The sequence below is a fragment of the Cervus elaphus genome, chromosome 19 (genome assembly GCF_910594005.1).
Source record: "Cervus elaphus chromosome 19, mCerEla1.1, whole genome shotgun sequence".
Classification (NCBI taxonomy): domain Eukaryota; kingdom Metazoa; phylum Chordata; class Mammalia; order Artiodactyla; family Cervidae; genus Cervus; species Cervus elaphus.
The window spans coordinates 25,588,041-25,603,167 of record NC_057833.1 but is presented as its reverse complement, the minus strand read 5'-3'; the positions used below and the strand labels follow the sequence as shown (position 1 = coordinate 25,603,167).

The 15,127-nt window shown below is 38.8% G+C and overlaps 1 protein-coding gene across 1 annotated transcript in view; it reads left to right on the top strand.

Moving 5' to 3' along the window:
- The window catches only part of SPATA16 (spermatogenesis associated 16), a 244,465-nt gene extending 229,538 nt beyond the window's left edge, over positions 1-14,927 (top strand). Inside the window, exon 11 of the mRNA XM_043874568.1 lies at positions 14,610-14,927. Within this exon, the coding sequence (XP_043730503.1) occupies positions 14,610-14,732 (123 nt within the window). The 3' untranslated portion in view covers positions 14,733-14,927. The remainder of the gene's footprint in view (positions 1-14,609) is intronic.
- Positions 14,928-15,127: the final 200 nt, after the last annotated feature.

Below are 15,127 nucleotides of genomic sequence, written 5' to 3'. Positions count from 1 at the left end.
CAACAATGTGGATGGACCTAGAGAGTATATGCTTAATGAAATAGGTCAGAGGAAGAAAAATACTCTGTTTTATCATTTATATATGGAATCTAAAAACAAATGAATATAAGAAAAAAGAAAGAGAATCACAGATACAGAAAATAAACTAGAGGGAAGGGGAGCAGCAAGACAGAGGTAGGGGATTAAGAGGTACAACTTACCATTTATAAAATAAACTGCAGGGATATATTGCACAGTATAGGGAATGTAGCTAATATTTCATACTATAGATGAAGTATAATCTATAAAAATTTTAAATCACCATGTTGTTCACCTGTGACTAATATTGTATATCAATTATACTTCAATTAAAAAAAAATAGAGAGGACGTCCCTGGTGGTCCAGTGGTTAAGAATCACCTTCCAAGGCAGAGGAGACAGGTTCAATCCCTGGTCTAGAAACCAAGGCCCTACATGCCATGGGGCAACTAAGCCTTCACATTTCAACTACTAAGCCTAAACACCAGAACTGAGAGCCTACCTACCACAACTAAGACCCAACACAGCCAAAAATAAATAAATATCTTTTAAAAAGAGACAGAAACTCAGCAAAGAAATGGAAGACATAAGAAGAACCAAATAGAAATTTTAGAATTGCAAATACCATAACCAAAATGAAAAATTCAGTGGAGGGGCTCAACAGCCTAATGAAGAGGAAATAATCAATGAAATGAAGATTGTTGTTTAGTCACTAAGTTGTGTCTGATCCTCTGCGGTCCCATAGACTGTAGCCCATCAGGTTCCTCTGTCCATGGGATTTCCCAAGCAAGGATACTGGAGTGGGTTGCCATTTCCTTCTCCAGGGATCTTCCCAATCCAGGGATAGAACCCACATCTCCTGCATTGGCAGGAGGATTCTTTACCACTGAGACAGCAGGGAAGTCTGAAATGAAGATAAAACAATACAAATTACCCAAGTGGAACAACAGAGAAAATAGACCAGAAAATAAAATGAAAAGAACCTCAAGGAGCTGTGAGTCTATAGCATCGTGTCTAACATTCATGTTATCAGAATCCCAGAAAGATATGAGAAAGGGGATAGGAATGAAAAAGTACCCAAAGTAATAATAGCTGAAAATTTCCATAATTTGGCAAAAGACAGAAACTAGAGACAAAAACTTCAGTTCAGTTCAGTTCAGTCACTCAGTCGTGTCCGACTTTTGGCAACCCCATGAATCGCAGCACGGCAGGCTTCCTTGTCCATCACCAACTCCCACAGTCCACCCAAACCCGTCTCCATCGAGTCGGTGATGCCATCCAGCCCTCTCATCCTCTGTCATCCCCTTCTCCTCCTGCCCCCAATCCTTCCCAGCATCATGGTCTTTTCCAACTTGAGTCAACTCTTTGCATGAGGTGGCCAAAGTATTGGAGTTTCAGCTTCAACATCAATGAACATCAATGAACACCCAGGACTGATCTCCTTTAGGATGGACTGGTTGGATCTCCTTGCAGTCCAAGGGACTCTCAAGAGTCTTCTCCAACACCACAGTTCAAAAGCATCAATTCTTCGGTGCTCAGCTTTCTTCACCATCCAACTCTCACATCCATACATGACGACTGGAAAAACCATAGCCTTGACTAGACGGACCTTTGTTGGCAAAGTAATGTCTCTGCTTTTAAATATGCTATCTAGGTTGGTCATAACTTTCCTTCCAAGGAATAAGCGTCTTTTAATTTCATGGCTGTAGTCACCATCTGCAGTGATTTTGGAGCCCAAAAAAATAATAAAGTCTGACACTGCTTCCACTGTTTCCCCATCTATTTCCCATGAAGTGATGGGACCAGATGCCATGATCTTAGTTTTCTGAATGTTGAACTTTAAGCCAACTTTTTCACTCTCCTCTTTCACTTTCATCAAGAGGTTTTTTAGTTCCTCTTCACTTTCTGCCATAAGGGTGATAGCATCTGCATATCTAAGGTTATTGATATTTCTCCCAGCAATCTTGATTCCAGCTTGTGCTTCTTCCAGCCCAGCGTTTCTCATGATGTACTCTGCATATAAATTCACTGAAAAACTTCAGTAAACCCCAAATAAGATAAACTCAAATTCACACCAGGATGCAGCATGGTCAAACTTCTGAAAACTAAAGACAAAGACAGATCTTGAAAGCAATAAAAAAAAAAAATGATTCACTAAATATTAGGGGAAAAACAATTTGAATGACAGTGGATTTTTCAGTTAAAAAAACTGGGGCCAGAAGTAAGTGGTACATTTTTCAAATACTGAAAGAAAAGAATTGTCAACACAGAATGCTACACCCAACGAAAATATCGTTTCAGGAATTAAGGGGAAATCAAGACATTCTCAGATGAAAGAAAACTACGAGAATTTGTCATCAGCCAACTCACCCTAAAAAAAAAAGAAAAAAAATGGCTGAAGAAAATTTCCTAAATAGAAAGGAAACAATAAAAGAAAGAACTTTAAAATATCAAGAAAAGTGAAAGAACACAGGCAAAAATATGAGTAAAAACAACAAACTGTCCTCTTCATTATGTTTGATGATTCAAGCAAAAATAACAACATCGTTTAATATGACTCTAAATATACATGGAGTTTTGTGTTTGGTTCTACATATGAGGAGCTGGGAAGTCACCACTCTATCCTAAAAGTCAGTAATTCTTCTTGGATCTATGAGACAGTGGATGACACAAGACAAAACACTGCTCCAAAGACGGGAGAGACTAACAGATTAATACAGGGAGATATGGCTTTCTGGAGCAGAGACGTATGAGCAGAAACTGCTATGGGAACCAGTACTGGCTTTGTGAAGCTGGAATTATAATTGACAAATTGCTGGACAGTGCAATTTGGACTCAGTGTAGACAACTCTGGGTATTACAAACGCTAAGGGGACCCAGTCTAGGAGTTATGCAATATTATGCAATTTACCTCCAGGAGTTCATGGTAAGTATCAGAGAAAAATTCCCTTGGGCCTCTGGAAGGAACCACTCTGAAATATACTAAAACACTCTTTCCTTCTTAGCAAGGCCTGCCCTCAGAAGAAACCAGTTAAAGAGAGCATACCTTTTGGGGGTATTATCAGGGCCTAAATGACCTAGGAAAGGAAAATACCCAACTCCAGCCCACACTAGCCAACCTGTGCCATGTAAGGAGAAGTAGGTGGGGAACTGAGGAACACTTGTGAAGTTCACAGTCCAAGGCCTGGGTTCAGGAAAAGACTGAAATCTAATCTTAGAACTGTAGAATGCTTCCCCTCCCCTCCCATTGTGTAGTTTAGCTGCTAAGTCCTGCCTGACTCTTGCAACCCCATGGGCTGTAGCCCACCAAGCTCCTCTGTCCATGGGATTTCCCAGACAAGAATACTGCAGTGGGTTGCCATTTCCTTCTCAATGGGATCGTCCCAACCCAGGAATCGAAACCGGGTCGCCTACATTGCAGGCGGACTCTTGCACCACAGGTGAATTCTTTACCAACTGGGCCACAAGGGAAGCCCTCCCCTCACATTACTAAAGGTCTGCTTATAGCAGTTCCTTTTACCCAGCACATCATGTCCAGCTATCAAGAAAATAATCAGAAGACAAACCAAAAGGTGAAAAACACAATTTGAAGAGACAAAGCAATCATCAGAAGCAGATATGACAGAGATGTTGTAATTATCAGACTAGAAATTTAACACAACAGTGATTAATATGCTAAGGGCTCTAATGGACAAAGTGAACAGCATATAAGAAAAGATATGCAATAGTAATAGCAAAAATATGTTCAACTATGTATATATCTTAAGTGTGTGTGTATATATAATACCTTTTTAAACTGAAAAATTTAAAGAAATGGACAACAAATGAGTGGTTGCCAAGGGTTAAGGAGGTCAGGCAGGAGGAAAGTGGCTATAAAAGAGCAGCACAAGAGATCCTGTAGTAATGGAACTGCTCTGTATCTTGACTATATCAGTGTCAATATCCTAGCTGTAATATTCTACCAAAGTTTTATAAGATGTTACCATAGGGACAAACTACATAAAGAATACACAGATTCTTCCTTTATTACTTCTTATTGATGCATGTGAATCCACAATTATCTCAAAAGAAAAAGTTTAAAATATATGTACTCAAACTTTCAGATAAATTATGCCATTAAGTGTTGAAAATAAATTTTTAAAAAGCCATGAGGCATTAAGGACAAAGTGATAGCAAGATTTCATAATTGGACTCTAACTCTACACTAGATTTGTTTTACAAGTGCTATTATTATGGGGATTTTCAATTAGCAATTGGTAATATAGTTTAACAGAAGTTTTTTTTTTGCATATTTTATAATATATCACAGGCATCTAATGCCTTACATTTCCACATTGTACTTTTATGACTATCATACCAACATACAGAATTCACTAAATTAAAATGGAGAAATATGAGGCTGTTTGTTTGAATGCTAGCCAAAAGCTAAAGGAAACTGCTGTATTATGAACAGCAGAAACAACTTTGTTTCAGAAATTAAAGTTTATTTTAGAAATTAATTTCAAGCCTGTTTGAAAACAATTGTCATTCTAATAAGAATTAAAATTCAAACCATTTTGGATGATAAATATTTAAAAGCATTTGGTCTGGAAACTAAACTGGAAGACAGCAAGAAAACTAATGTTATGAAATCCACTGTGGTGGATTAAATGGCTGTTTTGCCAAGAGGATTTTGATCCACATTGCAAATTGCTGGAAATACATCCTCCTTCTATAACCACCACTACAGTTGTAGAAACATGATATTTATTCCCAAGGATCCAATTATTATTTATCTATTTTTTTGTCTTCTTACAAGGCTTCTTTAAAAAGCTTTATTTAAAAAAATAAATCCTTTGAGCACCCAATCCCTGAAGCATGAACATATACAAACCCCTATAGACATATTTAATTGTCTCTCCTTAATCCAGACTACATGAAATCCAATAGGAAATCCTATTTCAAGTGCAGTGTCTTCCTTCTTGCTGTAATTTACCCATGCATTTGTGTTTGAGATCACGTTCCTCTCACTGCTATTACTAGACAGAAACCCACACTGCTTCCCAAGGTACATGCTAAACATGTGCAGGGGGCACCAACAAAGTAGGCAACATCAACCAGCAGGAAAAGTGAAAGGTAGAAATCAGCAAAGTCATGTTTGAGGAGAAAATCGGAACCTAATTGAGCTTTATGGTTCAGTACAGATCTCCTCAACTTACAATAGGGTTACATCTCTATAAACCCAACATAAGCTGAAAATACCATCAGTTGGAAATTATTTAATACACCTAACTTCTGGACATCACAGCTTAGCCCGGCTTACCTTAAATGTGCTCAGAACACTTACATCAGCCTACAGTTGAGCAGGATCATCTAACACAAAGCCTATTTAAAATGTGTTGGGTAGCTCCTGTAATTCATTGAATACTACACTAAGAGTGAACACTAGAATGACTGCCTGGGGACAGGACAATTCTAAGTGTATGGGTTAGGGGCTTCCCTGGTAGTCCAGTAGTTAAGACTCCATGTTCCCAATCTAGGAGCCATAGGTTCCACCCCTGGGCAAAGAAATAAGATCCCACCTGCTGCACAGTAGTGCAGCCTAAAAAGTAAATAAATATCTTGGTGTTGACCCTCGGGATCCTGTGACTCACGGGGAGCTGCGACTCACTGCTACCACCCAGCACTCCAAGGGTATCAGACCCTAAACTGCTAGCCCAGGAAAAGATCAAAATCCAAAAGTCAAAGTATGTTTTCCAGTGAGTATACATCATTTCTGCACCACCAAGAAGTCAAAAAATTATGTCAACAGATTATGTCAACACATCATAAATCGGGGATTGTCTATAGTTGCATTTATTTGCTAAGACTGCTATAACAGTATCACAAACTGAGTGACGTAAACAACAGAAGCTTATCGTCACAGTTCTGGAGGCTGGGAGTCCAAATGCAAAGTGTCATCAGGGTTGGTACCTCCTGAGGGCTGCAAGGAAGAACCAGTTCATGCCTCTCCCCTTGTTTCTGGTGGTTTGCTTAATCTTGGTGCTTACCACACCTTGGCTGTAGGAGCATCACCCCATCCACTGCCTTCATCTTCACAAGTTATTCCCCTTGTGCGAGGGACTGTCTCCAAATACCCCATTTTTATAAGGACGCCAGTCATTTTAGTTAAGGCCCACCCCAAAGACCTCATTTCAACTTGATGACCTCTATAAAAACCCTGTCTCCAAATAAGGGTACATCCTGAAGTACTGGGGCTTAAGACCCTAACACAGGAACTTTGAGGGAATGAAATTCAACTCGTTACAGTAGTGTTTGAATTTAAATGACTTTGGGAGGGAAAGGGACACCCCGATCTTCACAGTGATTCTCCTTCCCCTCTATCACATCTGAACGACTCCCCTTTCAAAGCTCTGTTAGGCCAAGGCTGTGTGTCCCTTTCTGTTACCATCTCTCACCAGCTTCACTCATTTTGAGCTTCTTGTCATTTTTTCCTTAGTTTGGCCCCATTCCTAACTCTCTATGCCCTAAATCTGTTTCTTCCCCAACAATGCCTCTGGTCTCATGGCCAGCCATTACATAAGAAATAGAAAGTGGTACTATTGCTTTCACCTCTAGCTCACAGGCCTTCAATTACCAAATAAAAATAGGTTGGATCTCTGTGCAAATGAAACCATAGTCTGCCCCACAAAATCATAGTGAGTCAGCAGCAACCCTCCTTCACAAGAAAACTCTCAAGTGCATAGAAGCTCTCCTGACTTCAGGCTATCCCCATACTTTCCACCTACACATAGGATACAAACCAATTTTACAGTAAAAGATTATCAGAGAAAATATCCAAGTTCTTTTTATTATGCCTATACTGAAAGTTACTCTGAAGTGCCTTTGTGAGGGAAAACATTTTAATCTGTAAAAATGTTGCATTTTACCCTAGAACTAGTAGAATAATCTTAAATTTTGATATGATAAAAAAAAATCATTAACTGAGAAGAAGAAGAACCTGATGATTGAATAATCTGATCCAGTTATAGAGTGAAAAAGAAATAAAGTGTGCTATAAACTATACTTAAGCTAATCCGTAATAGGGGTCCTTTGGATGCAAGATAAAATGTTGATACATCTAGAGAAGTTATAGGTCTTACGGATATTCTTTTAAGTGAAGTATAATGAAGTACTGAGAACCCTAATATCTATGGATGTTTACGTCAACCAGTTCGATACCTTGCATTACATGCAATACTAATACAGGCTTCCTCTCATTTCCACAGTGCTCTTTCAATGTGGTACAAGCAAATTGCAATGTATCCTCCTTCCACTGAGCACATTTCTGTATACAGTGAATCCAGGCCAAAATAACATCATTAAAGTAGTACTTTAAAGTTTATTTAATCCAACTCCCAGGTCACACATGACCCGAATAATTCACACTTGCCAAAAATGTCATCTAGTGTTTGATTTCCAGTGTCTGGTGATGAGGGTCACCATACCTTACCCCAAAACACCTTCCACTTTTACACAGATGTGAAAATATCAATATAATATCTATTTTTTTACTCACTGAAGTACTCATTCAGCTGTTTACCAGTTCAACAAATATTTATTGAGACCTTATTATGAAACCACCAGACACTACACAGTGTGTTATTATAATCTTTGTGGAGGGCTTAGACATTTATGAAGAGTTTTCCACAAACATCAAGCCATTTAATCCTCACAAAAACCCTGTAAATAAAGTCTGATTATAATTAATTCATGATTTACACTAGAGATGAGAAAATTAAAGTTCACCAGTGAAAGCAATGAGACTCAAACTCATATTGTAATTCTAAATGGTACTCTCTCTCCAATATGTAAGCTAACACAGAACAAATTCATCACCCCTTCACATATCACCTAAAGATACCAAAGATTCCTGTTACGTTTTCTCTTTTCCCAGTAAACATCTACAGGTCTTCCAACTTTTCTTCATAAAGTTTGGAGTTAAGACCTGGACATATCCAACACCAAGCATCATAGCCCAGATGAGACAGGACATGGCCAGAAAAGGTAGAGAACTATTACTCCCATTGAGACACATTTTAAACATTGTCATTTATAATCAGATCAGTTTTGGGTAACCACGGAATACAGTTGAACTTTTTTGAATATGCACTATCAGAAACTCATATCTTCACACTCCTTTCTCTGTCCCCTCCCAATTCTACCCTTTATATTGTTGAATTTTGAGACTTAATCACAAGACTTGAAAGCATTTCAAACACCTATACTTAGCACAGTTACTGAGGCAGCATCCTTTACCAGAGTGGAGGTCAAAAACACAGGAACTGTTAAAGTTCTTTGGCTTTTCATTTTATTTCACTTTTATATGTATTTTTAAATTTATTTTTCTACTTAATGGGCATATACTTCCAGATTCAAGTATTAATACTACTAGTAAATAATAACAATTCAGAGCTATGCAATACTTCACATAAACTGTTTAATTTCATTAGGACCCTGTGAAGCCACTGACAGATGAAGAAACTTGGGTTCCAAGAAATTAAATAAGTTTGCCCAAAAGACACACCAAGAACATGCTGGAGCTGGGATTTCAACCCAGATATATCTGACTTTGTCCCAGCAGGCTCTCTCTCTGCCATAACCACTTTTTTGTTCTCAATAACTGAAAGTATCACTTTTTGTTTCTTTTTCTTAGGACTTTTTAACTGCTAGAATGCTTTTCACAGTAGACCACAAAATAGTGGACTGTTTTTTCTTGTCAATTAAGATATTTGCATCATTCTGGCTTTTAGCCTAGTATTAGGCTATTATTACAGGTCCATTTTTAAAACACATTTCTGATTATGTGGCCTTTTTCTACCTCTTACATTTGTCACTAATCAGACTCATTCTTTTTCCCTAAAACTATTCATTGAATTTTATTCGTTACTTCATTAAGATACCGTTATTGTTTCAAATGAGAAACTTCACAGTCATTACTAATTCTGCCTGCCTTCTAACCCCAACATAGAATTTTTATCAAGAGTACAGTTCTTAGTTCCCAAATGTCTCTTAAACTCTTGATGCAGGCCCTCACAGTATTTTTCATATCTTATCGCACTGGCCCTAATTGATCCACCTGCTCCTAGTCTCCCTGGCGGCATTCCACCCCACACAATGGCACCAGATTTATCTTTCTAACCACATAGCTAAACATTTCTCAACTTTTTATAAGCTGGCCCCAATCTATGTTTCCTGCTATGTATATCTCTACTCCCAGTCCCCTCATGCCCACATCTAGGCTATGTGACTCACCCCTATCAAATAGCCCATGCTCTTTCACAACTTCCTTTGATGAACGCCATTCCCTCTGTCTGGGATGAGTTTCTTGTCCTGACAAAGGCCCATCTCCTATCACCTCCCATACTCCTCCATATTTCCTTCAGATAGAATTCACTGTTCTGACATTTGTGCTAACGGAACACTTTTGTACATAATTCTTAAACATTTATGCTTTGCTGCAGTCATTTTTTCATTAACTGTCTCTCCTATGTGAATATGAGTTCCTCAAAAACAAGCATCTTGACATTTTTGCTTATTACCTTAGTAAAGTAACAAATACATAGTAGATGTTCAATAAATATTTGCATGAAAGAACAAGAATATTTCCTCTGAGATCTGAGCTGACCGGAAATTTTCCTGTCATATACACTGATCTATTTAGTTACCACCACATTTCTTCCTAATTGGTATTATTTGTTTCTGTACTGTTAGAATTTCAGCTTTGAAATCTCCTATACTTCTCAGGCTGTCCTCTCTTTCAGGGTTTCAAAATCATCTTTTTTCTGAACTTTTTGACTCCACACCAAATCATGACAGGTAGACTTTTGTGTATAAGAATTATTTTTTTTTCCTTTTAATTTTTTTTTTAATTAGTTGGAGGCTAATTACTTCACAGCATTTCAGTGGGTTTTGTCATACATTGATATGAATCAGCCATAGAGTTACACGTATTCCCCGTCCCGATCCCCCCTCCCACCTCCCTCTCCACCCGATTCCTCTGGGTCTTCCCAGTGCACCAGGCCCGAGCACTTGTCTCATGCATCCCACCTGGGCTGGTGATCTGTTTCACCATAGATAACATACATGCTGTTCTCTCGAAACATTCCACCCTCGCCTTCTCCCACAGAGTTCAAAAGTCTGTTCTGTACTTCTGTGTCTCTTTTTCTGTTTTGCATACAGGGTTATCGTTACCATCTTTCTAAATTCCATATATATGTGTTAGTATGCTTGTGTATAAGAATTAAAAGTCCTCAGATACTAGTTGATAACAATTTCCTAACTCTTTGATGTGGATTTTGATTGACAACCATATGATAGGTGAGAATCTGCCCTTGGACCGAATTCTTCAGTTCCCTTCAATCATCTGGCATCCCAAATTCTCTACAAGCTCATTTGGTCTGATGTCCATATCTCAGTAATGCCACGTCAGCATTGGCACACAGATACACAAGAGAATGTTATCTGCCCATTTTGCAAATGGGAAAATTAGACCCAGAATGACCAAGGACACTACCTGATATAATTAAACAGGTGGATCCTCTCCTAAAAAGAAGGTCTAATAAGGCCTCTGCTCCCAAAACTGGTTTGTTTCCTTCCTTACATGCCTACATATTTGTGTTTTATTCCCCTAAGGACTTTATAGAAATTTCTATCATTTGCAATCTGTTCTTCTTAGTTATATGAATCTATTTTCTCTTCAACCAGCACTTTTCTTTCCTTGACTTAAAAAAAGAAAATAAAGAACCAGCTTTACTAAAAACATGTTGCAGCTCTCCTACACTTCAGTAAGTACAGAAGCTAAAATTGACTGACTTTACTGCATGTTGTGTCATTCACCTAATGGTATAATCTAAGAGAATAACCTCTGATTTGAAAACTGTAAAGGCACATCTTAAGACTGGACAAACTTAAATCTGGTGTGAGGACAAGTCATGGAATTTTTTTAATTTGGTGTGTCCTTGGAAATTATCCGCTTCCCTGGTGGCTCAGACGGTAAAGCATCTGCCTGCAATGAGGATGACTTGGGTTCAATCCCTGGGTCAGGGAGATCCCCTGGAGAAGGAGATGGCTACCCACTCAAGTACTTTTGCCTGGAAAATTCCATGGACTGAGGAGCCTGGTTGGCTACAGTCCATGGGATCACAAAGAGCTGGACATGACTTAGCAACTTCACTTTCACTTGGAAATTATCCAGGCTAACCTTTTCTTCACTAAAGGCTGGCGCCTAATTGATCCACCTGCTGGATCCACCGTTCTGAAAACTGAAACTCAGAAAGGCCAAGTGACTTCTCTGGGGTAATTGAGGATTATAAACTGGGACAAGAGCAGAACTCAACACTTCTGACTCCTTATCCAGTCAGTGCCCTTTCTACTTTTGGCTGTTTCAAGCATGGAGACCATACCTTGTTATGACCATGCTTAAACCCAAATGGTAATAGAATGATGGCATATGAAAGTGATTATTTAATCTGTGAAAGTTTCTCAGTCATCTCTGACTCTGTGTGACCCCATGGACTGCAGTCAGCCAGGCTCCTCTGTCTATGGAACTCTCCAGGCCAGAATGCTGGAGGTGTTCCCTTCTCCAGGTGATCTTCCCAACCCAGGGATTGAACCCATGTCTCCAGCATTGCAGGTGGATTCTTTACCAACTGAGCTACCAGGGAAGCCCATAATGGACTGAGTTGCCATGCCCTCCTCCAGGGAATCTTCCCAACCCAGGGATCAAACCCAGGTCTCTAACATTACAGGCAGATTCTTTACCATCTGAGCCACCAGGAAAGCCCAAGAATACTGGAGTGGGTAGCCTATCCCTTCTCCAGAAGATTTTCCCAACCCAGGAATTGAACCCGGGTCTCCTGCATTGCACATGGATTCTTTGCCACCTGAGCTACCAGGGAAGTCCCTCTTCCTTATTTAATTTGTAAGAGAAAAGAAAGCCTCCTGATATGTTTCACACCAGTCACCACTTTGAGTATGGAAAAATACATCGGTTTCTGAACACACTGATGTCTTCAGATCTATTATCAAAAAGTAAGATTACTGAGGGTCTACCATATCCTAGGTGTTGGGAATAAGGAACACCATGGACCTAGTTGCCTGCCTTATGCAGCAAGCCCAGACAGGAAGATGGATACCATATCAATCATTATAAACAATTAAGAATTAAAATAGGCAAAGAGATGAATGGACTTCTGTGGGAATATGTTACTGAGAACCCCAACCTGATTTGAGTCACCAAGGAGTATGTCCCTGAGACACTGATACTGAACCTGGAATCCAAAGGATATGTAAGGATTCCAATGAGAGTGTTCTATCAGAGGGCATAGCATTAGGAAAATCGAGAGTGCATAGAATGCTGCATACTTGTGCTTAGAAAACTGAGCGATGTAGCACAGGGCTAAGGCAAATGGAATTACAGGAGACAGAATTAGAGACACAAGTGTAATGTAAGCAGATCACCCAGAGATGTGTAGATCATGTTAAGGACTTGGGAATCCATTTAGGCATTTTAAGCAGGGCAAACTGTGATCAGATACAAATTTTTAAAAGATCATTCCAGTATTATTGGGATAATGGGTTAAAAGCAAAGCATGTAGACAGACCAGGCAGGAATCGAACACCCAGGCCAGGTGAAGCATGCATAGAGTCTGCACCCTACACCTCCCAGGGTAATTCAGTGGTACTCTCTATTCAAATGACATATCTTGTGTTTCTTCTTTGTCTTTTCTGATGAAAAGCAACCCAGTTAGTCAACACTGCTCTTAACAAACACAATTTTCAAAGAAGATAGCAGCCACCCAACAGATATTTTAAAACTATTATTTTTCTGTAGGACATGTTTTTTTGTTGCATTGGGGTTGTAATTTTAATTGTATTGGGGCCAATTGCAATCATTATCATTGTAAAGAGCTTCAATTTAGATGATACATTTTCAGTGCAAATAACTTGAGTGAGCCATCAACTCAACTATCAAAGTAACAGTAAAGTGCCATCTATCATGTTTGTTTTGATTGTGCTCTATGTTAACTTTTTACCTATGATTTTGGTATAAGTTAGGTAGTATAAATGGATGGAATACATAAAATCATGCATTGACTTCATGACAGGATTAAAAACTATTCTGTCAAATCATTTTGAGGATTGCTGCAATAATCAGATATCATAAATTACACAAACTTTTGGGAAAAACTTACCTGAAGTAATTTTAGGTTTTCAAAAATAATTGTTTTCACATAAATAAGCTATGTTATTTTCTTATGGAAACCAATGGATTGTATGCATCACCTTGTGTGATATAAGACCTAACTATAACATATAGATGAGTGCAACTATGTATTATTCTCTTTTTGACAACCTGAATTATCTTTTGGGTATTACTCCAAATGATAAATCAAGTGATTTAAAAGTAGAGCTCAAAATTGGAAAATTGAACTTGTAAGTGCTTTTATCTTAAGTAGATGATATGTTCATGCACCTTGAAGAGTAAGTGCTCTAGCTTTGAGCTAACTTTATGACAATAGGCTCCTCAGTGAGTGACTTTAGACTAATAGAATATGCAGGTCCTGGGAATGGGGGTTAAGTATGAATTCATCATGAAAGCCCAACTCAGCATATATGTAAACTGTTTTACTCTGACAAACAGCATAATACATTCAACTGTCATTGAATAATTTTAAGTTTGCTTGGAAGGAAGACTAGTAATTTATTTTTAAGCACTATTTTTATATATTATCTTTTTTTTCCCAACTTTTCCTTTTTATTTAAAAGAGAAATGGCTCCTGCTAAGACAACATGGAAAATTCATTTTTCTCCCAAGTGGCCTAAGTGAAGTGAAAGTCATGTTTTCTTTTATGACTAACTTTTATGTTAGTCATGTCCGACTCTTTGCTACCCCACTACTATACAGTCCATGGAATTCTCCAGGCCAAACTACTGGAGTGGGTACCCTTCCCCTTCTGCAGGGGATCTTCTCAACCCAGGGATCAAACCCAGGTCTCCCGCATTGCAGGCGGATTCTTTACCAGCTGAGCCACAAGGGAAGCCCAAGAATACTGGAGTGGGTAGCCTATTCCTTCTCCAGGGGACCTTCCTGACCCAGGAATTGAACCAGGGTCTCTTGCGTTGCAGGCAGATTCTTTACTAACTGAGCTATCAGACAAGTGGCCTAAGGGGCATACTAATTAATGTAGAATCACTGGTTTTGAGGGGGGTAGATTTTGTTTCATCCTTCTTTTAGATAATGGAATGGTTTTTTTTTACCAATTATTTCTTTCTGAAATCCCTGTTTCACTGACCATTAAAGACAGCAGGTAATGATACTCCCAAGTTCCATTCTCCAACATACAGGACCTAGTGGTACATTCCTGCATGTTTTCTTCATGTTCCTAAAGCAAAGGATGCTGAAATGAAAATCAAAAGGGGACTTTTATGTTTAATTGTATCTGTCACTGACAGTTCTGTTCCAACTGTGGACCTGTATGTGCCGTTTACTTTTAAATTCCTGACCATTTTCCTATATACACAAAACCTGGGGAAACAACAAACATTGTTGTATCTGTTTATTTCTTCCAGGTTGGACGAATTGAAGATTTTCTATACCAATTAGAGGATAGTTTCTTAAAAACTAAAAAACTGAGAACTGCTCGAAGGCAAAAAACAAAAATGAAGCGGCTTCAAACTGTACAGCAAAGCTAGTCACTGGGGAACAGGCGCCACCACAGAGAGACATCCCAGAGGAAAGGGCCGTGGCATCCCACCAGCCTGACTGTGACAGCCGGTGTCAAAGGCCTAACGCCAAAAGGATGAGGTGGTGCTCCTCTTGGCAAAGATGTTCCACACTTCATTCATCTCAACTGGCAGCAATAAATGTTCTCAGCAAGTTTCACCTGACTCTTGTTCAAATTCATCTTGGTTAAATAGCTTATCAAATAACTATTGCTGCCTCTCTCACCTGTCTTGTCCTTTCAGCACTGACTAAAGTGCACCAGGTCTACCCAAGTACATTTTAGTATATGTGCATGTTCATTACCAATCAGTCACATATCAGTCAGACATGGACACATCAGTCAGGTATGGACAGATGATATAAA